This window comes from Helianthus annuus, chromosome 3 (assembly GCF_002127325.2).
Source record: "Helianthus annuus cultivar XRQ/B chromosome 3, HanXRQr2.0-SUNRISE, whole genome shotgun sequence".
NCBI lineage: Eukaryota > Viridiplantae > Streptophyta > Magnoliopsida > Asterales > Asteraceae > Helianthus > Helianthus annuus.
Window position 1 is genome coordinate 127,733,775 of NC_035435.2, and position 25,718 is coordinate 127,759,492.

The window sequence follows — 25,718 nt, forward strand, 5'->3', positions numbered from 1 at the left end:
TCGGTATTGAACGGTATTGCGGTTAAAAAAATTAAAACCTTAATAGCAAAGAAAATCAAAATCCACCAACTTTATTAATATTATTATATTATTATCATTTCGGTCGAAAAATCTTGATATTTATTGAATCTTCTTCATTTTCGAAACGCGTACGCGCCTCTCGTGAATCTTGTCGATCAGATTCTGAAAATCTCCGAACGAGCTCTTTTAAACGAATCTACAATCCTAAACCTGCATAATCCATTCTCCATTAGATACCAAATTCCCTGTTAATGGCGGCATACAGAGCTGACGATGACTACGATTACCTCTTCAAACTAGTCCTGATCGGAGACTCTGGTGTCGGTAAATCTAATTTACTTTCTAGATTTGCTAAAAACGAGTTTAATCTCGAATCAAAGTCAACGATTGGCGTTGAATTCGCCACTAGAAGTATTCGTGTCGATGATAAGATTGTTAAGGCTCAGATTTGGGATACTGCTGGTCAAGAAAGGTTTGATTATCTTTTATTTTTTTTATATATCTTTTTATGTTGTGGTTGTTTGTATGTTATGGTTTGAAATTGTGGTTAGATTTGGTGTTTTGTTGTTTGTAAGTTTTTGGGATCTGAATTTGTTAAGGTAATTGAAGTTGTGGGTTATGATTTTTTTGGGTTCAAAGATCTATGATCTGTTTCCAAGGTTTATGTCTTGATTGGAAGGAATAGGGGGACAATTGTATGATTTGTTTCTAGGGTTTATATCATATACATGTGTTAGTTTTTTTTTTAAAATGCGTGCATCGGGAGCGCGTAATGCGCGCGTTAGATGATGCGGTGATGAGTTCGCATATCGCGATGTGATTATGTGACGCGCATGTGATGTGCGCATTATGCGGTCTGACGCGATCTTATGCATGATGTTGTGGCGTCTTATGTGGTTGACCAGTATTTGAACAAATTAGACCGTCAATTGCAATGGGTCCGAGTTTTTTAAATCTGATTGAACAAATCTGACCATTAGTTAATCAATGAGTTTTCTGAGTATTTGAATAAATTAGACTATCGATTGAACAAATCTGACTAGAGATGATGAGAATATCTTATATTTGACTAGAGATGATGAGAATATCTTATATTTTATTGTTTAAAAGTTAACAAGTTAAAATATTATCTTTGAATATTTTTTAGTATTATTTTAGTAGCGAACGTCTCGCAAATGTGATGCATGTGCTTCGTGCATCACGCATCGGATTTTGGGATCAAATATTTGCCTTTTTGTTCCAAAATTCAAGAATCATTTCGCATTTATATGAGCAAATGTGTTGTAAATTATCTTTGATTTTGTAGAACTAATTTAGCCCTAATTACACTGGTTGGTTGTTCTTTAGGTACCGCGCAATTACAAGTGCATACTACAGAGGAGCTGTTGGAGCATTACTTGTGTATGACACGTCACGCCACGTCACCTTTGAGAACGTTGAGCGATGGCTAAAAGAGCTTCGTGACCACACGGACTCAAACATTGTGATCATGTTAGTTGGAAACAAAGCTGACTTACGCCACTTGCGTGCAGTCCCCACCGAGGAAGCAAAAACATTTGCTGAAAAAGAGAACACTTATTTCATGGAGACATCGGCTTTGGAGGCTTTGAATGTTGAAACCGCGTTTACAGAAGTCCTTACACAGATTTATCATGTGGTTAGCCGCAAAGCACTTGATGCAGCTAATGATCCTTCGGATTTGCCGAAAGGGCAGACCATTAACGTGGGGTCAAAGGACGATGTTTCTGCTGTCAAGAAAGTCGGTTGCTGCTCTGCTTAAGGATGTTTTTTAAGGATTGAGACAGTTTTGAATTCTAGTCTTGGATTATTGAAGACAAGACAGTGATTGAACTGAGAATCATCTTGTTGGGTCTCAGACTTTGTTAAGTAACATATGTGATTTCTATAATATTCAAGAGACATGTTTTGATTTCTATAATATTTTTCTTTCCAAATCTCTTGATTTCTCTTTCAAGTGCTCTACATACTTGTTTATTGTCTTGACAATTCCACTTAGCAGTGCACATAAACTAATTTATATCTAGAAATCTACACTTATTAGTTTTTAATTAGTGTTTTTTTAATAACAATTTCAAGATTTTATAGGATAGATTTGTCCCCTTCGCCTTCGACACCTTTGGATCCCTGGCTCCAGAAGCTATCCGTTTGTTGACTAGGGTCCAACAGGTTGTCCACAGCAGTGGCTCATCAACAGGGGGCAGGGGTTTGTTTTTAATAGGCTAGGGTTTGCTATCCAGAAAGGGGTAGCAGCCCAGCTTGTTGCTCGCTTACCTGCGATATTGATGTAAAGTGCATTTTTAAATAATTGGAACGTATTTTTTGGATTAAAAAAAAAAAAATTTCAAGATTTTATAGGATAGATTACAAACTGCACGTGCAATAATAGTACTCTTAGCCTTTTGGTTCTTGAGTAACCCGGTTAGCGACATCCTAACCGTACACTATTAAAAAAAAAAAAATCCCCTTGAGGGCATTAGTAACCAAGTTTCTTTATTGTACACTAAAGTCATTTACACCTTTTTTTCTAGCTGCAAGTTTTACTCAAGTTTTAATGTTGTTCCTTTGTTGTGAACTTTTTACAAATGTTATTTAAAAAAAAAATTAAGTAGCGTGAATGGTACATATATGAAACATGATTATGATTTAATTATTTTTTTTTTCAAGTTTGATATGAAATAGGTAGTTATTGTTAAGAAAAAAAAAATAAATAATAAGTAATGTTTTATACTTTTGGTATATGGGTCTTAAACAATAATGAATCTTGAGTAATGTAACACCCCAGTTTTCGTATGTCTTAATATAATAAATTAATAGTGAGGATTTAACGACAAAGAATGGTAAATATAATTTTTTACCATTATACCCCAAAATATAAATTTATGAATAGGTTAACTAAGAATGTATGAAAATAAAAGTTTAACTATCAAGTATAATGCTCAATATTTGAGGGACCAAAGTTGGGCAATTAGAAAGATAATTTAATTAAAATTCACAACACAAAACACACACATCAGACATATGTGTGCGTGTATGTGCGACCAGAAGAGGGCAAGGGAAGAACAAACCCTAAACAACACAAATCAATCAAATTGAAAGGGGATTTGGGGTCTAGTTGAATGCATGAGATAAGAATGGTGATCACCTAAGTGTTTCTTGTATCAAGTAAGTCGAATTTTGCAATTTGGTGATGTTTGATTTAATGGGTTTAGTATAATTCGTGAATGTATTGCTAAATTCAGTATGATTAACGGTTTCTAAGGAGATTTAGACATCACTAGATGCTAAATTTTAGTATGAACATGATTAGGGCAAAACCCCACTTGCATGTCAAATAATGCTTAGAAATTGTGAAGTTTTGTATGTTAAATTGATGATTGAATTATGAAATTGTTATGAATATTGATTTAGAATTGAATGCTCTTGATTTGAATGATAGATTTTGACATGGTAGGATGTTTGTGTTACTCAAGGAGTGAACTATGAAAAGTTGTGCTTAAAATGCTTGTACATTATGCTAGTCTAGTGATATGCACACCATGTGTTTGACAAAATGCCTAAATGAGTTTAGTTATGGCTTTTGCATGAATACTTGTTAAGATGATGCAACTTTCTCATGACAATGATATATGTGACTAGTAAATGCCATAACATACTATAAGGATTGGTGAAATTTATGTTAAAAGAAAGCTAAAGCACGAGATTATGACATATAGGCACAAAGAAGGAAGAAGGCGCAAGTCACTCAAAGGCACAACCATCACAAGATCGCGGTAAGTTCATATGAACTTTATGTACTATATTGGTAGATTATGAATGATACCATTTAGAACTATGATTTTAGTATAATTTCCCTTTATGAATCATGATTGAATAAATGCAAAGAGTTTGTATGGAGAAATGTCCGAAAGATCAAGTTGTGGTAAAATTTAAAGGATCCGTCTATTAGGATGAAATGTTAAATAGAATGATAGTTGGAATGTTTAGGAATTAAATTTGCCATACGGGTCAAATGGGGTAAGTACATGAAGGAATGATATGTGGCGATTCATCACAAATGAATTGGAAAAGTGGAATGATGAATGTTTCCGAATGAAAGTAAATATGTTGTAGGGTATTATGCTATGTTAATGGGTGAAAAAGAATATGGAACTAAAGGATTGTAATTGTTATGTGTTACGAACTAACAAGTGTTTGTTGTTATGAATGTTAGGTAAATCTCATGCTTGATTGCGGCGCATTCGGAGCGAACACACAATTGTCGACCTTTACACGCTTTCGGTTCGTGTTGTTGATTATGAATGGGTCAAAAACTTCGTTTTGTCATATGATGTTAAATTGTGTCTAGTATGTTAGTAAGTAGCTAGAACTTCTAAATCTTTTGGTATATTTTGTACAAAATTGTTCATGGTGAACCTTATGGTCACAACTTTGTGGTTTTGAAAGTGTCGTAGTATTAATAGTAATGGTATTGTTAAAAACAGGGAAAAGGTTAAATTTTCGAACGGGTCATGTCAAATTTTTTTAGAAATTGTATAAAGTTATGTTATACATCAACAAGGGAAAATGGGCGTTTCAAGTTGGTATCAGAGCCTAGGTTTGAGGGATTTAAGCATCAAATGCTTGAACTCAAACCAAAAGCTCGGGAGAAGTGTGTGTTCGATCCGTGGCGCAAAGCAAGTAAGTGTTCTAAATGATTACGTTATGAAATAATTTTGCATTTCAATTTAAGTTGTTGTGGGACGTTATGAAATGATTACGTGACGTAGTGGAAGATATAGGATGAATCAGATCAGTTTGGGGGTTAATACGGGTCAAAAGGGAGTAGAAAAACATGAAAAAAAACAATAAAAGTACGCTGGGCACTACCGTAAGTTACGGTGGTACCGTAACTTACGGTAGCACCTGGGAGAAAGAGTGGCTACCGTAAGTCAGTAGCTTGGCACCGTAAAGGGAAAGGGGTCACCGTAAGTTACGGTACCACCGTAACTTACGGTGGAGCTCATTTTCAGCCATTTCAAAATATATTGTTCTGTTTATTGTTTTATTCATACGGAAGGTACCTAGAATGATATAATTCGATCCTAATGGGTAAGAAAAGTATATCAAGATGCAAGGGATAAAGAATACTACGGAGTTGGTTGTCGGAAACGTTGAGTTTCCAAAGAAAGTTTAAGCATGGTTTAGTCATGAGCAATTTCTTTCACATAATAGAAAGAATGAGAGCTATGTAGCACTAGCATGGTCATATGATAGAAAGGATGAATGAACGTCTAAAATAAAGCATGATACGATACAATGACGATAAGGCAAGAAGTATGAATGATGAATGGAACGTGTCATGATAAAATAATGTTAAGACATGATGGTGGAATAAACGAAATGAAATCTAATGAATGTAACAAATGTTTTATGTAGATGGCCGATAGGGTAAATGCGAATGAGGACGATGAAGCACGCCGAAATGAAATAAAAGCTATGGTTGTGGAAGAAGTAATGAAAGCAATTGAGGCTAGTATTCCCCGACTAGCTCAAGAAGTCGAAGGGCAAGTATTGGAAATAATTAATACCTCGGTAACGTCCAAGGTAGAAGAATTGAAAGAAATGATTAGCGAATTGCAAGTGAAGAAAAGCTTTCGGCGATGCACGTACAAGGAGTTCATGGCATGCAACCCCTTACCATACAAAGGGGAAGTTGATCCGATAGCTTGTCAAAGGTGGATTTCCAGTACCGAGGCAGTGTTTACACGAAGTAGATGTGAAGCGGAGGATCAAGTAATGTTTGCCACGGGCCTTCTACAACTTCGAGCAAAAGATTGGTGGGACGCATACTCGAAGGAATTGGGGGATGATAAGGTACGATCGTTGACATGGCAAGAATTCAAGGAGTCATTTCTGAAATATTATAGCCCACAATCCGCAATCGATAAGATTCAGGAAGACTTCTTACGTCTCAGACAAAAGGATGAAACGATTGATGAGATAACAAACAAGTTCCTTGAGATGGTGAAGTTCTGTGAGGAAATAGCGGGGACTGAGAGGCAAAGGATTGTACATTACCATGCTATGTTAAAGGCTGAATATCGGGAATTTGTGAACCCCTCCAAGTGTGCGACGTTAAATGAACTAATTGAGCGGGCAAGGGACAGGGAAATTGAGATAAAAAGGCAGGTTGAACGGGGAGAGAAAAGGGTAGCGGAGAAGCCTACCAATGCAAGTCCAACGAAAAAGACAAGATATCAAAACCAAAGCAAGAAAGGGAAAGCAAGTAGCGAGATTCCGACTTGCAAGACGTGTGGGAAGCATCATTCGGGTGAATGTTTGTCGGGAAAGAAGGGATGCTACAAATGTGGACGAGAAGGACATCCGTTTTATAGGTGCCCCAAAAACTCAAAGGCGTGTTACAATTGTAATGAAACGGGGCACATTAAAGCGGAATGTCCAAAACTCCAACAAGGGACAAAGAGAGATGGAAAGAAGGATGAGCCCCCCAAGGCTCGCGGAAGGATGTTTCAGTTAACCTCGGATGAAGCCAAAGCTAGCCCGGACGTGGTTTCAGGTATATTTTTGGTGAATTCTATGCCTATGAATGTTTTATTTGATTCCGGGGCTAGTAGGTCGTTCGTTTCTAATGAATTGTTAGCTCACCCATCGTTTAAGCTTGAAAAGATGATAGTACCCTTAGAAGTAGAAGTTGCTGATAGTAAAAGCTATTTGTTACATGATATTTGTAGAAACTGTAAGATCTTAATTGAAGATGAGGAATTTAGTATAGATCTTGTTCCGATGTACATGGGGGAATTCAAAGTAGTTGTAGGAATGGATTGGCTTGCCCAAAACCACGCTGAAATCCAATGTGAAAAGAAAGTCATTCATGTAGTAACCTCGGGGGGGAAACGAGTAAGTGTTCAAGGAGATAGAGTCATCAAGTCGAAATTGTGTTCTATAATCAAAGCTGTCAAACATGTGAGGAACGGGGGTAGAGCTTATCTATCTTATGTGATTGACACCGATCGAGGTGTCCCAAAGCTTGAAGATGTGAAAGTGGTGAACGAATATCCGGATGTGTTTCCGGAAGACCTACCAGGCCTTCTGCCTGAACGAGAAGTAGAATTCAAAATAGATCTTAACCCGGATGCAAAACCGGTGGCTAAGGCTCCTTATCGGTTGGCCCCAACCGAAATGAAAGAATTGATGACGCAACTTCAAGAGTTGCTCGATAAGGGTTTTATTAAACCAAGTGTTTCACCATGGGGAGCACCTGTATTATTCGTAAAGAAGAAAGATGGTTCGATGCGAATGTGCATCGACTATCGAGAGTTGAATAAGTTAACAGTGAAGAATCGATACCCGTTGCCCAGAATTGACGACCTTTTTGACCAGCTACAAGGGGCGAGTTGGTTTTCAAAAATTGATTTGCGGTCGGGATATCACCAACTGCGTGTGCGAGAAGAAGATGTACCGAAAACCGCGTTTCGAACACGATACGGACATTACGAGTTTTTAGTAATGTCCTTTGGACTGACGAACGCGCCAGCTGCGTTTATGGATTTAATGAATCGGGTGTGCCGACATATGCTTGATAAGTATGTAATCGTTTTTATCGACGGTATTCTAATATACTCCCGCAGTGAAGCAGAGCATGCTTCCCATTTACGTGATGTATTAGAAACGCTTCGCAAGGAAAAGTTATATACAAAATTCTCAAAGTGTGCCTTTTGGCTTAGAGAGGTACAATTTTTGGGCCATGTGATCGATGCGAATGGTGTCCATGTGGATCCGTCCAAGGTAGATGCGGTAATGAATTGGGTACCCCCGAAGAATCCAAGCGAAATAAAAAGTTTTCTAGGCTTGGCTGGGTATTATAGGAGATTTATCCAAGATTTCTCCAAGATAGCCTCTCCTATGACGAAGTTAACAAAGAAGAGTGAAAAGTTTATATGGGGCGAAGAGCAAGAAAAAGCGTTTCAAACTTTAAAAGAAAAGCTCTCAAATTCTCCGGTGTTGACATTACCGGATGGAACGAATGGTTTGGTGGTGTATACTGACGCCTCTCGTCAAGGTTTAGGTTGTGTGTTAATGCAAAGGGGTAAAGTCGTTGCTTATTGTCACACCCCGATTTCCACGTGTCTCACCGGTGGGCCCGGTGGGGGATTACCGTGACGATGTTGGCAACAATATAGTCAAACCACACAATTATATAATGCACAGCGGAAGCATAAAATAAATATATAAACTTCAACCTTTGATCGTAATATCAAAATGTATTACAAGGGTTGAATATATCCACAGCGGATCGTAAATAATTATAAAGTATTGTTCCATCAGATACTGCAATCAAGCTTGCGAGGCTTATCCCGACGCTAGGGAGCTAATACCAGCCAATTACGTTTAGGTACCTGCACTTAATCTTTTTGGGGAAAATACGTCAGTTTACACTGGTAAATACATTCAACTGACACATTTGAAAATGTTTATTAAAATTTGATTTGAATGCACAAGGCACAAACTCTTTTATAACTTGGGAAAATTCATAATGATCTTGTGAACGTTTTACATGTTCTTTTATGCGTTCAGTAGCCCGGGTCGTGCCGGGTTAAAGATTTATAGACACACCACGTTTGCGTAAAACCGTAGTATGAAAACCAACGGCTACGTCTTTTAGTTTTAATGTCGACACTTTATACCGGGTGTACGCCTACACCGGGATGTCGATGGTCGTGGCCATTTCGTAAAATGATGCCGAGGATATCCGGGACAACGGTCATTAAACCCCCCAAAGGCTTATAAGCAACAAAACTGTTTAAATGAGCCAATCATATTTAATCAATTAACCACCTAAGCGATGGAAGTATATAATGCTCAATCAAGCGGTATTAATATACCGTAACCCAAGCCCATATAGGGGAAATAAGTCAAAAGTATTTACCTTTGCAAGTATTAATCCTTAATTTAGATCAAGTCACCGATAGCTTTTACTGGGGCTCCTAATCTGGAACGAAGGTTTTAATTAACCTTTTAGAATCCTAACGGGTCGTTATAATGGCCGTAGCCTAGACCGGTTGGTTCCGATATATAGATATGGTTAATTCGCACGAAAAGGCGAAAACCGAGAATGGAGTATGATTTGGACCCAACAAGTTCAGAGACTTGTTTTTATATGGGTCAATGGTTCATACTCTGGATTTTGGGGTTCAAATAGTATAATTTGACCCGTATCGGCTATTGCACGAAAACTAGTTCCATGAGCCGTACCGTGTGCGCAAATAGGCGAAACGGTTAACCATAAGAGTCGTACGCTTATTTCCTAAGTCAATATGCCTTAAAAGTATTCTGGTATCAGTAGGATACCTTCCGTAATGCCCGTAACGAGTTTAAGTTAATATTATGCCCCGTAGGGGCTTTTCGGTCATTTTAAAGACTTTAAAAGGGATTTTCGAGTTCTACAGGAAATCTGAGTTTCCCGAACAGCTTATAAAGCTTAAAATACTTTATTTATTATTTAAAACCAGTAGCAACTGGAATCGGGTCAAAAGACCTTGTAGAACTCCCGTTTTGGCCAAAAAGGGCATATTCGGTATTTACCGAACCGTAGCCATAACCGCAGGTTATGAGCAAGGTAAAAATTATTAAAAATCTTTAAAATTCCCAAAATATTATTTTACCACAGTGGGTAAAAGTTTTGGTGACGAAAACTTGGGTTAGATGGGCGTTATGCTAATTGCGCCATTAATTACAAAACTTTCTTAAAAGTGCGCCTTTTAGCATAACTCTCATTCTAGACCTCGGATTGATGTGAAACTTTAGGGACATGCTTATAATTTAGTAAGCAAGGTTTTGGTCCGTTCACGTGCCCGAAATACTCGTTTTAATTTCAAAAGGCCGTTACGGTCAACTTTTAGGCGAATGACGGAAATGCGCTAAAGACTCGGATAACTCATGAACCGACCACAGAGGCTTACACCAACATGTGACCTGGTCCTAAGAGAGTCCTAGGGTATATTTATACCTCACTAAAACGGGTCAGAACCGAAGTCAAAGCAAAAGTCAAACTTATGCGACTTTCGGCTCCGAACCGGTTCAATATAGTAAATGATCGATTCAAACGAGCGCAAACAAGTTTATATACTTATCATCATGTTTTTAGGATTGTCAAAACAGGTTCCATAACATATACATTACAGATTATGCTTAAATCGCTAAAATAGCTTTCTGTTGACTTTTTAACCGCACGTTTGACTCGATAATTGACATAGTTAGAGTGGTGATCAGGGGGAACCATTTTAGAGGTTTAATACCCACATAAATACCAACTCATAACCATTTTTGATTCGTCATAAGACTGAACCATTTGCAAGATATTGCAATGTCAACCGTTAGTTACGACGGTTGCGTTTATGAGCTATAACTATGGAAATGCAAGACCAAATTGATTGTGAACGACTTACAGAAGTGTGTTCTTGATTATAGAACAGAAGAGAATGCTAGGGAGCTCTTGAAATGATCAGTTGTAAGTGTTTTGTGTTGTGTGATTTGTTATGCACAAGGTGTGGCTATTTATAGCCAAAGGAAGCAACTTATGATCATTACAAGCACTACAATCAGTCCAGAGCTGATGGGTAGATGTCCCCTAAGTGTATGGGTTGAGCATAGGGTGCCCATGCCCCATAATTATGTGCATGATCGTTCACAAGCTCCAAAAGTCAAGAAACTACAACTTTCTGCATCTGGGCGTCGTACGCGACCCGCATGGACATTCCATGCAACTCTTACGCGGGTCGCCTGGGATCAGAAAATCAGACGCGTAATAGAGGAGGCTCGCGGCCCGCCTCAACTTATGTTTAAACCTTACGCGGGTCGCCTAAGGTTAAGATTTCAAGATTTTTAAATCTTTTTGTAATGATTACAGAATCTGGCCATTAATAACGAAATCTTTCGTAATGATTTACCTGACCTTTCGGTTTTGAAGGGGTAACTTTGCGGTTTGGCCCTCGGTTATTTACCGATAGGGGCCTCGTGTTAATTACCCGCATTATTAAGTCCCCGGTTTATTTATTAATTATTTTGGAAAGCCTTAACTTTCACTGTTGACGCTTTTAACCTTTCTTCTACGAATTCGATCGTAACTTTCTCGTTTCATACCGAAACTTCGCGAAGTTCATATATATTATTTTAGTGAGGGTATAATACCGTTACAAAGTCTTTGGGACGTTAAAGGGTCACTCAGAGGTATTATTAAACATGTTGACACAGTTAACCCCTGTAGTTTGTAATCTCTCACTTTCTTCCGCGTTTTGTTTTTGTACGATCTATAATTTATTCGTTTGAAGGTTTAAGCATTATTTAGGGATACTATACAGTATATTTACCCTTGTTGACATTTATAACCCTCGAATTTATATACTTTCAAGGTTTGTCAAAATTAGTCCTTTATTTATTATAGATGCCACGTGTAAACAAATGACACGTGTTAACACATCATTGGACACAAAAATTCGAGGTGTTACATCCTCACCCCCTTAAAATAAATCTCGACCCGAGATTTACTCAAATAAATAGGGGTATTTTTCTTTCATTGCAGCTTCGACTTCCCACGTATATTCAGGACCTCTACGAGCATCCCATTTGACTTTTACAATCGGTACGTGTTTTCTGCGAAGCTTCTTCACCTGTCGATCTTCAATCGACAAAGGTTTTTCTATGAACTTTAAGCTCTCATCTATATGCACATCTGTGTGTGGAATCACCAACGACTCGTCAGCGAAGCACTTTTTGAGATTGCAGATGTGGAACACATTGTGAATTCCATTGAGCTCTTCAGGCAAGTTTAGTTTATAGGCAACTGATCCGACTCGTTCAATGACCTCAAAAGGCCCTATGTATCTTGGACTCAGCTTGCCCTTCTTGCCGAAGCGCATCACCCCCTTCCAGGGTGACACCTTAAGTAATACTTTTTCACCCACTTCAAAGTGAAAATCCTTACGCTTTGGATCAGCGTAGCTCTTCTGCCTATCGCGGGCAGCCTTGAGACGTTCCCGGATCTGGACAATCTTGTCCGTTGTCTGGAAAACAATCTCTGGTCCCGATAATTGGACCTCTCCTACTTCCGCCCAACAAACAGGCGATCTGCATTTCCTACCATATAATGCCTCAAAAGGCGCAGCCTTTATGCTGGTGTGGTAGCTATTATTGTAGGAGAATTCAATCAGGGGTAGGTTTTTATCCCAATTACCACCTAGATCGATCGCACATGCACGAAGCATGTCTTCTAGCGTTTGGATAGTACGCTCACTTTGGCCGTCCGTCTGGGGATGGTAAGCCGTACTAAAGTTTAAACGCGTGCCCAAAGATTGCTGGAAACTTTTCCAGAAGTGAGATGTGTATCTAGTATCCCTGTCGGAGATAATAGACACAGGTATGCCGTGTAAGGCTACAATCTTGTCAACATAAAGTTGGGCTAACATATCGGAGCTATACGTCTCCTTGATGGGTAGAAAATGAGCTGATTTAGTCAGCCTATCAACTATGACCCATATTGTATCGTTTCCTTTCCTGGTTTTGGGTAACTTGGTTATGAAATCCATAGTTACGCATTCCCACTTCCACTCGGGAAGTTCAGGCTGTTGTAGCAAGCCAGACGGCTTTTGGTGCTCGGCTTTGACTTGAGCACAAGTCAAGCACTTTGCTACATGGGCGGCAACAGACTTTTTCAAGCCTATCCACCAATAATTTGCCTTTAAGTCTTGGTACATTTTATCAGCACCAGGATGGACTGAGTATTTGGAACTATGGGCTTCCTGGAGAACAACATCTCGTAGTCCCCCATAAATCGGAACCCATATACGTCCATTGAGCCTAAGAATTCCATCCTTGCTAAGAGTCAACTGCTCCTCAGTTACTCCCAGCTTTTCATTTGGATAATTAGCTTCCAACACAGCCTCTCGCTGTGCAGCCAAAATCCTCTCAATCAAATTATTTTTAACTTCAATGCTCTTGGCATTGATTCGAATGGGTTTTACCCTTTCTTTTCTACTCAATGCATCGGCGACTACATTCGCCTTGCCGGGATGGTACCTGATCTCGCAGTCATAATCATTCAGGGTTTCCATCCAACGGCGCTGTCTCATGTTCAACTCCTTCTGGTTGAACAGGTGCTGAAGGCTTTTGTGATCTGAATAAATCACAAATTTAATACCATAAAGGTAGTGCCTCCACAACTTCAGTGCAAATACAACGGCACCCAACTCCAAATCATGGGTGGTGTAATTCTTTTCATGCACCTTTAATTGCCTTGAAGCATAGGCAATCACCTTGCCCTTCTGCATAAGCACACACCCCATGCCTGTATGTGATGCATCGCAGTAAACTACGAATTCATCTGTACCTTCCGGTAATGTCAACACAGGTGCGTTGCTTAGCTTCTGCTTCAGTATTTCAAAAGACTCTTGCTGTTTTGGGCCCCAAATGTACTTTTCCTTCTTCTTGGTCAAGGAAGTCAAGGGCGCAGCAATCCTTGAAAAATTTTCAATAAACCTCCGGTAGTATCCTGCTAACCCCAGGAAACTACGAATTTCGGTAGGCGTCTTTGGCTCTTGCCAGTTCATGACCGCCTCTACCTTAGCGGGATCCACCTGGATACCACGCTCACTCACAACGTGTCCTAAAAACTGAACCTCTCTTAGCCAGAATTCGCATTTCGAGAATTTGGCGTAGAGTTTCTCACGTTGTAGTAATTCGAGAATGCAACGGAGATGCTTCTCGTGGTCAGCTTGATTCTTGGAATAGATAAGGATATCGTCAATGAAGACTATGACGAATTTGTCCAAGTATGGCTTGCAAACGCGGTTCATGAGATCCATGAACGCGGCCGGTGCATTTGTGAGCCCAAAAGGCATCACTAGGAACTCGTAATGACCATAGCGAGTCCTAAATGCAGTCTTGTGTACATCTTCATCTCTGACCCTTAGTTGATGATAACCCGACCTTAAGTCGATCTTGGAGAAGTAGCTTGCTCCTTGCAGCTGATCGAATAGATCATCGATCCTTGGTAAAGGATATCTATTCTTTATGGTAACTTTATTCAGTTCTCTATAGTCGATGCACAACCGCATTGATCCGTCCTTCTTCTTTACAAATAGGACAGGAGCTCCCCAGGGAGATGAACTAGGTCTGATAAAACCTTTCGCCAGCAGTTCATCCAACTGGGTCCTCAGTTCTTTCATTTCCGTTGGCGCTAATCTGTAAGGTGCTCTTGCTATCGGAGCGGCTCCAGGAATGATGTCAATTCTGAACTCCACTTGCCTATCTGGTGGCAAACCGGGTAGTTCTTCGGGAAAAACCTTGGGGTATTCAGAAATGACAGGAAGATCCTCGATCTTCGGCTTTGGTTCTTCAATTATCACCTGAGCCATGTAAATTACACAGCCTCTGTTCAAACACCTTGAAGCTTTCAGCATAGATATGTCTTCGGGCAATCCGTAATGCGTATCCCCTCGAATGGTAAGAGATTCACCATTCGGAGTCTTTAAGACTATTTGCCTCTTGCCGCAGATGATTTGGGCCTGGTTATGGGATAACCAGTCCATGCCTAGCACGATGTCAAAACCCGCAAGTTTGAAAGGAAGTAGAGATAAAGGAAAAGAATGGTTCCTAATGGATATTTCACATCCTTCTAGAACAGTAGAGACGGTTTCTATCGTGCCGTCTGCCAACTCTACTTCGTAATTTACGTCTAGGGTTTTGATTGGCATATTTAGTAGTTGGCAAAATTTCTGGTCTACAAAGGACTTGTCAGCGCCAGAATCGAACAGTACTCTTGCAAATATATTATTTACGAGAAAAGTACCTGTAAGCACATTGTCGTCCTTGACCGCTTCCTTTGCATCCAAGCGAAAAACTCTCGCATTTGTCTTCTTAGTCTCTTCTGCCTTCTTGGCATACTTCGGGCAATTACTCTTTATGTGCCCCTTTTCATTGCAATTAAAGCAGGTTGCATCCTTTATCTTTTTGCACTCCACTGTCTTATGATCCTTGGACTTGCATAGCCCACAGGGTGGAGTCCTTTGTTGCGACTGTGAACCAGACGCAAACCTACACTTCCCGGAGTGAGGTTTCTTGCAGACCTTGCAGTAAGGTCTTCCATCAGCTTGCCCCTCCTTCCTTGCCTCCGACCCTTTCTTGCCCTCACCGTTTCCACGGTGCTTTTTACCGGACTTTCGTGAGGTATCATCCTCACGCTTTCACTTCTCAGCCTCCTTGCTCCTTTGTGCCCTCAGACGGACAGCATCAAGGGTAAGATACAAGGAGAGGTCAGTAACTGACCTGAAGGTCGTTGGCCTAGAGGCTTTTACGCTGGCCTTGATCGCCGGCTCTAAGCCCCCAATGAATCGGGCAATCCTTCGTGGTTCTGGTGTCACAAGATATGGCACCAGGCGTGACATAGTGTTAAAGCTTGTCAGATAAGCTTGACAATCCAGGTTTGTCATCACTAGTGAGACAAAATCAGCCTCAATCTTCTCAACCTCGTGCTGAGGGCAGTAGTTTTCTTTTATGAGGGTAATAAACTCCCCCCATGACATTTTGTACAAGGCAGACTTACCTGAAGCCTGCACCAGAGCTCTCCACCATGCCAGGGCCTCGCCCTTGAATGACTGGGACACAAACTTAACCACGTCCCTCTCAGCGCACCCGCTGATGTCCACAATCGTGTCCATCTCGTCCAGCCAGGTGATACAGTCAACCGCACCTTTCTCCCCTGTAAATTCACGGGGCTTACATGATACAAAGTATTTGTAGGTGCAACCCTTAGCACTGGACGCATCAGTATATTCTCTCTCGCGATGAACGCTGTGCTCAGTAGACGAATGCTTGTCGTCATCTTTCTTGGGTTCAGAGGGTGGTTTGGAGTGTGTCTTTGGTTTAGAGGGTGGTTTTGACACAGATCTGCCTTGAGACTCAGTATGTTGACGATCAATAGCTGCCTGGACAGCATTGTTGATCAGAGTCTTTAGCTGTGCGCCTGTCAAATGTACTGACGCATTGTCATAGTCATCTTCATTCGTGTGGCTGTTCTCTCCATTGGGATCCGCCATTGTAACTTGAATCTGTTACAGAAGGTAACAAAATTTTAATTTAGGAGATTATTATAAAATTGTCTTTTATGACAATTTGTCAACCATGGTACAGAGACCATATCTGGTTAACTTATTATTTCATTATATATTAGGATCTGAATATCTCCTATTTCAACTATATAAATAGTATTGGCGGCATAAAGCCTAATCATGATGATGTTTTATAATGTTAGTCGAGATTTCAGAGAATCAAAGGCATAGAGAGTTGAACCGTAGTTCTTTTATCTCTTTCTGACAGAGAGTCATAGACTACTACTGCCTTTTGTCTTATAAGACAATTATTATGGCCCATAGGCACTACACCTCTAATGGATGTCTTAATATGGTTGGCCCGTAGGCACTACATCACTAATGGATGTTCTGATAATTCTGGCCCGTAGGCACTGCATCACTAATGGATGTTTTAATAATACTGGCCCATAGGCACTGCATCACTAATGGATGTTTTTATAATATTGGCCCGTAGGCACTGCATCACTAATGGATGTCTTTATAGTACTGATCACCTTCATTGGTGATTTAACCCACGATCTATATATCATTTAGTTGGGTTTTGAAATCCTCAAAGGATTGTTGTATAAGAATGACGTGCGTGATTATAACGAATCACATCTGCCATGAATGTTAACATGAGTACAGAGGTTAACAGGGAATCAGAATCTTTTCAGCTAGGTCGTACCATCTTGACTGATCTTAAAAGACCCCAAGCTAGGTTTCACCCCCTTAAGATTCCTTATTAGGCAGATCAATATAAAAGGAATGGTTTTGATTTATTTTTTTATATCTATTAAAACAAAACTCATAACATACATTCCAAAATCTCAAATACAATTACATATTGCCCTAAACGGGTCTTTCAAATAATACATACCTCCATAGAGGTTTTTAAAATAAGTGACAAGTCCACGCAGGGACTAATTCAAGATAAGTGTCCATGCAAGGACTAAAGATAAGTCCACGTAGGGACTGAAATACGATAAGTTGTCCACGCAGGGACTTATTTTAAAGTAGAAATTACAGTAGTACAGCTATTAAGGGCTAGTGGTCACGTTTCTTCTTTTTGCCCTTTAGTAAATTCGCCAAGCCCTTGAGAAATCCTCGGTGGCTTTTCTTCTCTTCCTCGAATTCTCTCTCCACTCGATCTAGTCGATGGAGTATTTCTTCCTGTTCAGGAGGAGAAAATCGTGGTTGTGGCGCTTGATGTGGAACTGGAGGTCTGGGAGGTATTGGATACCCATGAGCTGAGTAGTCCGGTGGTCCCATGTTTCCATGTGCTCCGTCAGGGTAGCGCGCATTATATCTTGCCGACACCACATAGGGGTCGCGCTCATAGCCGTAGTTGTATTGTGCTTGTGACGGTTCGAACGGGTTGTAAGCCGTTGGACCTGTGTAAGCTGGTATGGGTTGGTCATACCCAAATGGTGGCGAATTTCGTGCAGTAGGTGCGGAGTTCGCCTCCTGTATAGGACTTGAAGGTCCTTCTTTATGTAGTGGCGGATAGTGGCTACTACTAGAATGTCGAGGAGTGCTGAAGTGGTTACCCCCCCTCCTCGTGTAGACATACGAGCATTGGTCCTCCTACGCCTCGGCGGATCAGGTATTACTGGTTGTGCCGGTGGCGGAGGTGGTGGCGTAACTGCCTCAAAGCGTGAATCCTCAGAGGGATCCTGTGGATGTCTCGGTTGCGATGTCTGATGAGATGGTGTGTTGTACCACTCATGTCGGTCAAACAAGGCCATAAAGCTGTCTGGGCCTTGATATTGTGGACCATGATATGAAGATCCATCAGATACTTCTATCGGATGCGTGGGCGTACCACGAGCTGGTTCAGTTGGATCCTCATCTTCCTCCATGGGATCTTCAGAAAAGTGGTCTTGAGGACCAAGCGGAACAAATCCTGAAGGTTCCTGTATGTAGTCAGCCGGATTAAACTGAGCTACGTAGTATGGAGTAGGGTCGTCATAATTCCGGTACGAAACCGAACGTTGTAGAGGTATGAAGGAAGGTTGTGGGTTGTTGGGATCATTTTCCGAATTTGGCCCAAAGGAGTGCCGGTAGGATGGCGTCGAGCTGTGCGAAGTGGAATGCCTCGCTGGTTCGTATAGATCTCTTCGTCGTTGTGGCTCTTCGCTTCGTGTCATCGAAGGATGTCTTGTACCAGATGGTCCAGCTTCTTGATCGTGATGTGTCACGATTTCTCCTCGGCCTCTACGTCCCCTTCCTCTTCCTCGGAATATAACAGGTGGCATTTTCCTGCTCCAAAACTTATTAAAAAAATCAAATTGAAAATAAAGACAAAAAGGAGTATTAATCCGAATTTGTCCTAAGTTCTTGTCTAGACTCAAGTATGTGCAATTGTGTCACTGAGATTAAACACGATGCCTATTGTGTTTAATTCACTCAATGTTGGCTCTGATACCAACCTGTCACACCCCGATTTCCACGTGTCTCACCGGTGGGCCCGGTGGGGGATTACCGTGACGATGTTGGCAACAATATAGTCAAACCACACAATTATATAATGCACAGCGGAAGCATAAAATAAATATATAAACTTCAACCTTTGATCGTAATATCAAAATGTATTACAAGGGTTGAATATATCCACAGCGGATCGTAAATAATTATAAAGTATTGTTCCATCAGATACTGCAATCAAGCTTGCGAGGCTTATCCCGACGCTAGGGAGCTAATACCAGCCAATTACGTTTAGGTACCTGCACTTAATCTTTTTGGGGAAAATACGTCAGTTTACACTGGTAAATACATTCAACTGACACATTTGAAAATGTTTATTAAAATTTGATTTGAATGCACAAGGCACAAACTCTTTTATAACTTGGGAAAATTCATAATGATCTTGTGAACGTTTTACATGTTCTTTTATGCGTTCAGTAGCCCGGGTCGTGCCGGGTTAAAGATTTATAGACACACCACGTTTGCGTAAAACCGTAGTATGAAAACCAACGGCTACGTCTTTTAGTTTTAATGTCGACACTTTATACCGGGTGTACGCCTACACCGGGATGTCGATGGTCGTGGCCATTTCGTAAAATGATGCCGAGGATATCCGGGACAACGGTCATTAAACCCCCCAAAGGCTTATAAGCAACAAAACTGTTTAAATGAGCCAATCATATTTAATCAATTAACCACCTAAGCGATGGAAGTATATAATGCTCAATCAAGCGGTATTAATATACCGTAACCCAAGCCCATATAGGGGAAATAAGTCAAAAGTATTTACCTTTGCAAGTATTAATCCTTAATTTAGATCAAGTCACCGATAGCTTTTACTGGGGGTCCTAATCTGGAACGAAGGTTTTAATTAACCTTTTAGAATCCTAACGGGTCGTTATAATGGCCGTAGCCTAGACCGGTTGGTTCCGATATATAGATATGGTTAATTCGCACGAAAAGGCGAAAACCGAGAATGGAGTATGATTTGGACCCAACAAGTTCAGAGACTTGTTTTTATATGGGTCAATGGTTCATACTCTGGATTTTGGGGTTCAAATAGTATAATTTGACCCGTATCGGCTATTGCACGAAAACTAGTTCCATGAGCCGTACCGTGTGCGCAAATAGGCGAAACGGTTAACCATAAGAGTCGTACGCTTATTTCCTAAGTCAATATGCCTTAAAAGTATTCTGGTATCAGTAGGATACCTTCCGTAATGCCCGTAACGAGTTTAAGTTAATATTATGCCCCGTAGGGGCTTTTCGGTCATTTTAAAGACTTTAAAAGGGATTTTCGAGTTCTACAGGAAATCTGAGTTTCCCGAACAGCTTATAAAGCTTAAAATACTTTATTTATTATTTAAAACCAGTAGCAACTGGAATCGGGTCAAAAGACCTTGTAGAACTCCCGTTTTGGCCAAAAAGGGCATATTCGGTATTTACCGAACCGTAGCCATAACCGCAGGTTATGAGCAAGGTAAAAATTATTAAAAATCTTTAAAATTCCCAAAATATTATTTTACCACAGTGGGTAAAAGTTTTGGTGACGAAAACTTGGGTTAGATGGGCGTTATGCTAATTGCGCCATTAATTACAAAACTTTCTTAAAAGTGCGCCTTTTAGCATAACTCTCATTCTAGACCTCGGATTGATGTGAAACTTTAGGGACATTCTTATAATTTAGTAAGCAAGGTTTTGGTCCGTTCACGTGCCCGAAATACTCGTTTTAATTTCAAAAGGCCGTTACGGTCAACTTTTAGGCGAATGACGGAAATGCGCTAAAGACTCGGATAACTCATGAACCGACCACAGAGGCTTACACCAACATGTGACCTGGTCCTAAGAGAGTCCTAGGGTATATTTATACCTCACTAAAACGGGTCAGAACCGAAGTCAAAGCAAAAGTCAAACTTATGCGACTTTCGGCTCCGAACCGGTTCAATATAGTAAATGATCGATTCAAACGAGCGCAAACAAGTTTATATACTTATCATCATGTTTTTAGGATTGTCAAAACAGGTTCCATAACATATACATTACAGATTATGCTTAAATCGCTAAAATAGCTTTCTGTTGACTTTTTAACCGCACGTTTGACTCGATAATTGACATAGTTAGAGTGGTGATCAGGGGGAACCATTTTAGAGGTTTAATACCCACATAAATACCAACTCATAACCATTTTTGATTCGTCATAAGACTGAACCATTTGCAAGATATTGCAATGTCAACCGTTAGTTACGACGGTTGCGTTTATGAGCTATAACTATGGAAATGCAAGACCAAATTGATTGTGAACGACTTACAGAAGTGTGTTCTTGATTATAGAACAGAAGAGAATGCTAGGGAGCTCTTGAAATGATCAGTTGTAAGTGTTTTGTGTTGTGTGATTTGTTATGCACAAGGTGTGGCTATTTATAGCCAAAGGAAGCAACTTATGATCATTACAAGCACTACAATCAGTCCAGAGCTGATGGGTAGATGTCCCCTAAGTGTATGGGTTGAGCATAGGGTGCCCATGCCCCATAATTATGTGCATGATCGTTCACAAGCTCCAAAAGTCAAGAAACTACAACTTTCTGCATCTGGGCGTCGTACGTGACCCGCATGGACATTCCATGCAACTCTTACGCGGGTCGCCTGGGATCAGAAAATCAGACGCGTAATAGAGGAGGCTCGCGGCCCGCCTCAACTTATGTTTAAACCTTACGCGGGTCGCCTAAGGTTAAGATTTCAAGATTTTTAAATCTTTTTGTAATGATTACAGAATCTGGCCATTAATAACGAAATCTTTCGTAATGATTTACCTGACCTTTCGGTTTTGAAGGGGTAACTTTGCGGTTTGGCCCTCGGTTATTTACCGATAGGGGCCTCGTGTTAATTACCCGCATTATTAAGTCCCCGGTTTATTTATTAATTATTTTGGAAAGCCTTAACTTTCACTGTTGACGCTTTTAACCTTTCTTCTACGAATTCGATCGTAACTTTCTCGTTTCATACCAAAACTTCGCGAAGTTCATATATATTATTTTAGTGAGGGTATAATACCGTTACAAAGTCTTTGGGACGTTAAAGGGTCACTCAGAGGTATTATTAAACATGTTGACACAGTTAACCCCTGTAGTTTGTAATCTCTCACTTTCTTCCGCGTTTTGTTTTTGTACGATCTATAATTTATTCGTTTGAAGGTTTAAGCATTATTTAGGGATACTATACAGTATATTTACCCTTGTTGACATTTATAACCCTCGAATTTATATACTTTCAAGGTTTGTCAAAATTAGTCCTTTATTTATTATAGATGCCACGTGTAAACAAATGACACGTGTTAACACATCATTGGACACAAAAATTCGAGGTGTTACACTTATGCTTCGAGACAACTCAAGCAACATGAAGGCAATTATCCGACTCATGATCTTGAACTGGCGGCGGTCGTATTCGCCTTGAAAATATGGAGGCACTACCTTTATGGGGTGAAATGTACTATCTTCTCGGATCATAAAAGCCTCAAATATTTTTTCGAACAGAAAGATCTCAATATGAGGCAACGAAGATGGTTGGAACTCATTAAGGATTATGATTGTGACATCCATTATCATCCCGGGAAAGCTAACGTAGTAGCGGACGCACTTAGCCGAAAGGAATACCCGCCCCCGATTCGGGTAAAGTCCATGAAGATGGTAGTTACTCCTAAACTACTTGATGAAATTCGAGAAGCTCAAACGAAATCTTTAAATGTTGTTGACCCAAAGAAAGAAAGAACAAAAGGATTTATTCATGAATTGGAAGAGAATGCAAATGGTATGAAAACGAGGTACAACCGAATTTGGATACCCCGGTATTGCGAGGTGAAAGAACTATTGTTGAATGAGGCTCACAAGTCTCGATACTCCGTTCATCCGGGGGCTACAAAGATGTATCGAGACTTGAGGATGAATTATTGGTGGCCGGGGATGAAAAGAGACATTGTCAAGTATGTTGCTAAGTGTTTGACGTGTTCCCAAGTAAAGGCTGAACACCAAAAGCCGTATGGAAAGTTACAACCCTTGGAGATCCCGGTGTGGAAGTGGGAACATATAACGATGGATTTGGTGACTAAGCTTCCCAAGACAAGAAAAGGGCACGATGCAATATGGGTGGTCGTTGACCGACTGACCAAAAGTGCACATTTCCTACCTATTCGGGAAAATTATAAATCAGAGAAGATGGCGGAAGTCTACATGAACGAGATCATATCCCGACATGGGGTTCCGGTGTCTATAGTGTCCGATCGGGACACCCGGTTCACCTCTCGTTATTGGAGGAAGTTTAACGATGAATTGGGAACCCAATTACACATCAGCACCGCCTACCATCCACAAACCGATGGTCAGACAGAGCGAACTATTCAAACATTAGTTGATATGTTAAGGGCGTGTGTTATAGAATTCGGAGGAAGCTGGGATGATCAACTACCTTTGGTAGAATTCTCATATAATAATAGCTATCATAACAGCATAAAAATGGCCCCCTACGAAATGCTTTATGGAAGGAAATGTAGGACCCCGGTTTGTTGGGGGGAAGTGGGTCAACGAGAGATCGCGCCAAAAGAAGTAGTGACCAAGACGAATGAAAAGATTGATATGGTTAGGTCAAGATTAAAAGCAGCGCAAGATAGACAAAAGTCTTATGCGGATCGACGAAAGCGACCAATAGAATTTCAAGTGGGAGATCATGTGTTATTAAAGGTCTCTCCATGGAAAGGAATAATCCTTTTTCGTAAACGCGGGAAGCTAGGCCCTCGATACATTGGGCCATTCAAAATACTCGCCCGGGTTGGGGCGGTGGCATATCGGTTAGAGCTACCACCCGCGCTGGATGGGATTCATAACACCTTTCACGTGTCTCAGTTGCGAAAGTGCCTTTCGGATGAGACGGCATACGTGCCTATGGATGACATTGAAGTGGATAAGAAGTTAAATTATGTTGAAAAGCCCGTAGCAATCAAGGATTTTAAAGTGAAGCACCTCCGAAACAAATCTGTTCGACAAGTGTTGGTTCAATGGCAACATCGGAAGGGATCGGATCTCACCTGGGAAGCGGAGGATGACATGCAAAAGCACTACCCGGAATTATTTGGTACGTAGTCAGGTTTCGGGGACGAAACCTTTTATAAGGGGGGTGGACTTGTAACACCCCGGTTTTCGTATGTCTTAATATAATAAATTAATAGTGAGGATTTAACGACAAAGAATGGTAAATATAAATTTTTACCATTATACCCCAAAATATAAATTTATGAATAGGTTAACTAAGAATGTATGAAAATAAAAGTTTAACTATCAAGTATAATGTTCAATATTTGAGGGACCAAAGTTGGGCAATTAGAAAGATAATTTAATTAAAATTCACAACACAAAACACACACATCAGACATATGTGTGCGTGTATGTGCGACCAGAAGAGGGCAAGGGAAGAACAAACCCTAAACAACACAAATCAATCAAATTGAAAGGGGATTTGGGGTCTAGTTGAATGCATGAGATAAGAATGGTGATCACCTAAGTGTTTCTTGTATCAAGTAAGTCGAATTTTGCAATTTGGTGATGTTTGATTTAATGGGTTTAGTATAATTCGTGAATGTATTGCTAAATTCAGTATGATTAACGGTTTCTAAGGAGATTTAGACATCACTAGATGCTAAATTTTAGTATGAACATGATTAGGGCAAAACCCCACTTGCATGTCAAATAATGCTTAGAAATTGTGAAGTTTTGTATGTTAAATTGATGATTGAATTATGAAATTGTTATGAATATTGATTTAGAATTGAATGCTCTTGATTTGAATGATAGATTTTGACATGGTAGGATGTTTGTGTTACTCAAGGAGTGAACTATGAAAAGTTGTGCTTAAAATGCTTGTACATTATGCTAGTCTAGTGATATGCACACCATGTGTTTGACAAAATGCCTAAATGAGTTTAGTTATGGCTTTTGCATGAATACTTGTTAAGATGATGCAACTTTCTCATGGCAATGATATATGTGACTAGTAAATGCCATAACATACTATAAGGATTGGTGAAATTTATGTTAAAAGAAAGCTAAAGCACGAGATTATGACATATAGGCACAAAGAAGGAAGAAGGCGCAAGTCACTCAAAGGCACAACCATCACAAGATCGCGGTAAGTTCATATGAACTTTATGTACTATATTGGTAGATTATGAATGATACCATTTAGAACTATGATTTTAGTATAATTTCCCTTTATGAATCATGATTGAATAAATGCAAAGAGTTTGTATGGAGAAATGTCCGAAAGATCAAGTTGTGGTAAAATTTAAAGGATCCGTCTATTAGGATGAAATGTTAAATAGAATGATAGTTGGAATGTTTAGGAATTAAATTTGCCATACGGGTCAAATGGGGTAAGTACATGAAGGAATGATATGTGGCGATTCATCACAAATGAATTGGAAAAGTGGAATGATGAATGTTTCCGAATGAAAGTAAATATGTTGTAGGGTATTATGCTATGTTAATGGGTGAAAAAGAATATGGAACTAAAGGATTGTAATTGTTATGTGTTACGAACTAACAAGTGTTTGTTGTTATGAATGTTAGGTAAATCTCATGCTTGATTGCGGCGCATTCGGAGCGAACACACAATTGTCGACCTTTACACGCTTTCGGTTCGTGTTGTTGATTATGAATGGGTCAAAAACTTCGTTTTGTCATATGATGTTAAATTGTGTCTAGTATGTTAGTAAGTAGCTAGAACTTCTAAATCTTTTGGTATATTTTGTACAAAATTGTTCATGGTGAACCTTATGGTCACAACTTTGTGGTTTTGAAAGTGTCGTAGTATTAATAGTAATGGTATTGTTAAAAACAGGGAAAAGGTTAAATTTTCGAACGGGTCATGTCAAATTTTTTTAGAAATTGTATAAAGTTATGTTATACATCAACAAGGGAAAATGGGCGTTTCAAGTAATTTCTATATTAGAAACTAGCTTATAACCCCGTGTATTACACGGGTTAAATGACGAAAAAATATAAATTATAAACTTGTATATAACCTTATTAATGAAATGACTTA

At 39.8% G+C, this 25,718-nt stretch overlaps 2 protein-coding genes across 2 annotated transcripts; both read left to right on the forward strand.

The window, feature by feature from the left end:
• Window positions 1-120: 120 nt before the first annotated feature.
• On the forward strand, window positions 121-1,979 carry LOC110929286 (ras-related protein RABA1f). Its single transcript, XM_022172415.2, has 2 exons — window positions 121-493; window positions 1,369-1,979. Exons 1-2 carry the CDS (start codon window positions 273-275, stop codon window positions 1,799-1,801), a joined length of 654 nt encoding a protein of 217 aa, XP_022028107.1. The 5' UTR covers window positions 121-272; the 3' UTR covers window positions 1,802-1,979.
• A 1,075-nt stretch (window positions 1,980-3,054) lies between these two features.
• Window positions 3,055-25,587, forward strand: LOC110929285. Its single transcript, XM_022172414.2, has 5 exons — window positions 3,055-3,204; window positions 3,756-3,812; window positions 5,458-6,598; window positions 24,747-24,803; window positions 25,244-25,587. The coding sequence occupies exons 3-5, from the start codon at window positions 5,458-5,460 to the stop codon at window positions 25,258-25,260; spliced, it is 1,215 nt and encodes a 404-aa protein (XP_022028106.1). The 5' UTR covers window positions 3,055-3,204; window positions 3,756-3,812; the 3' UTR covers window positions 25,261-25,587.
• The last annotated feature ends 131 nt before the right edge of the window (window positions 25,588-25,718 follow it).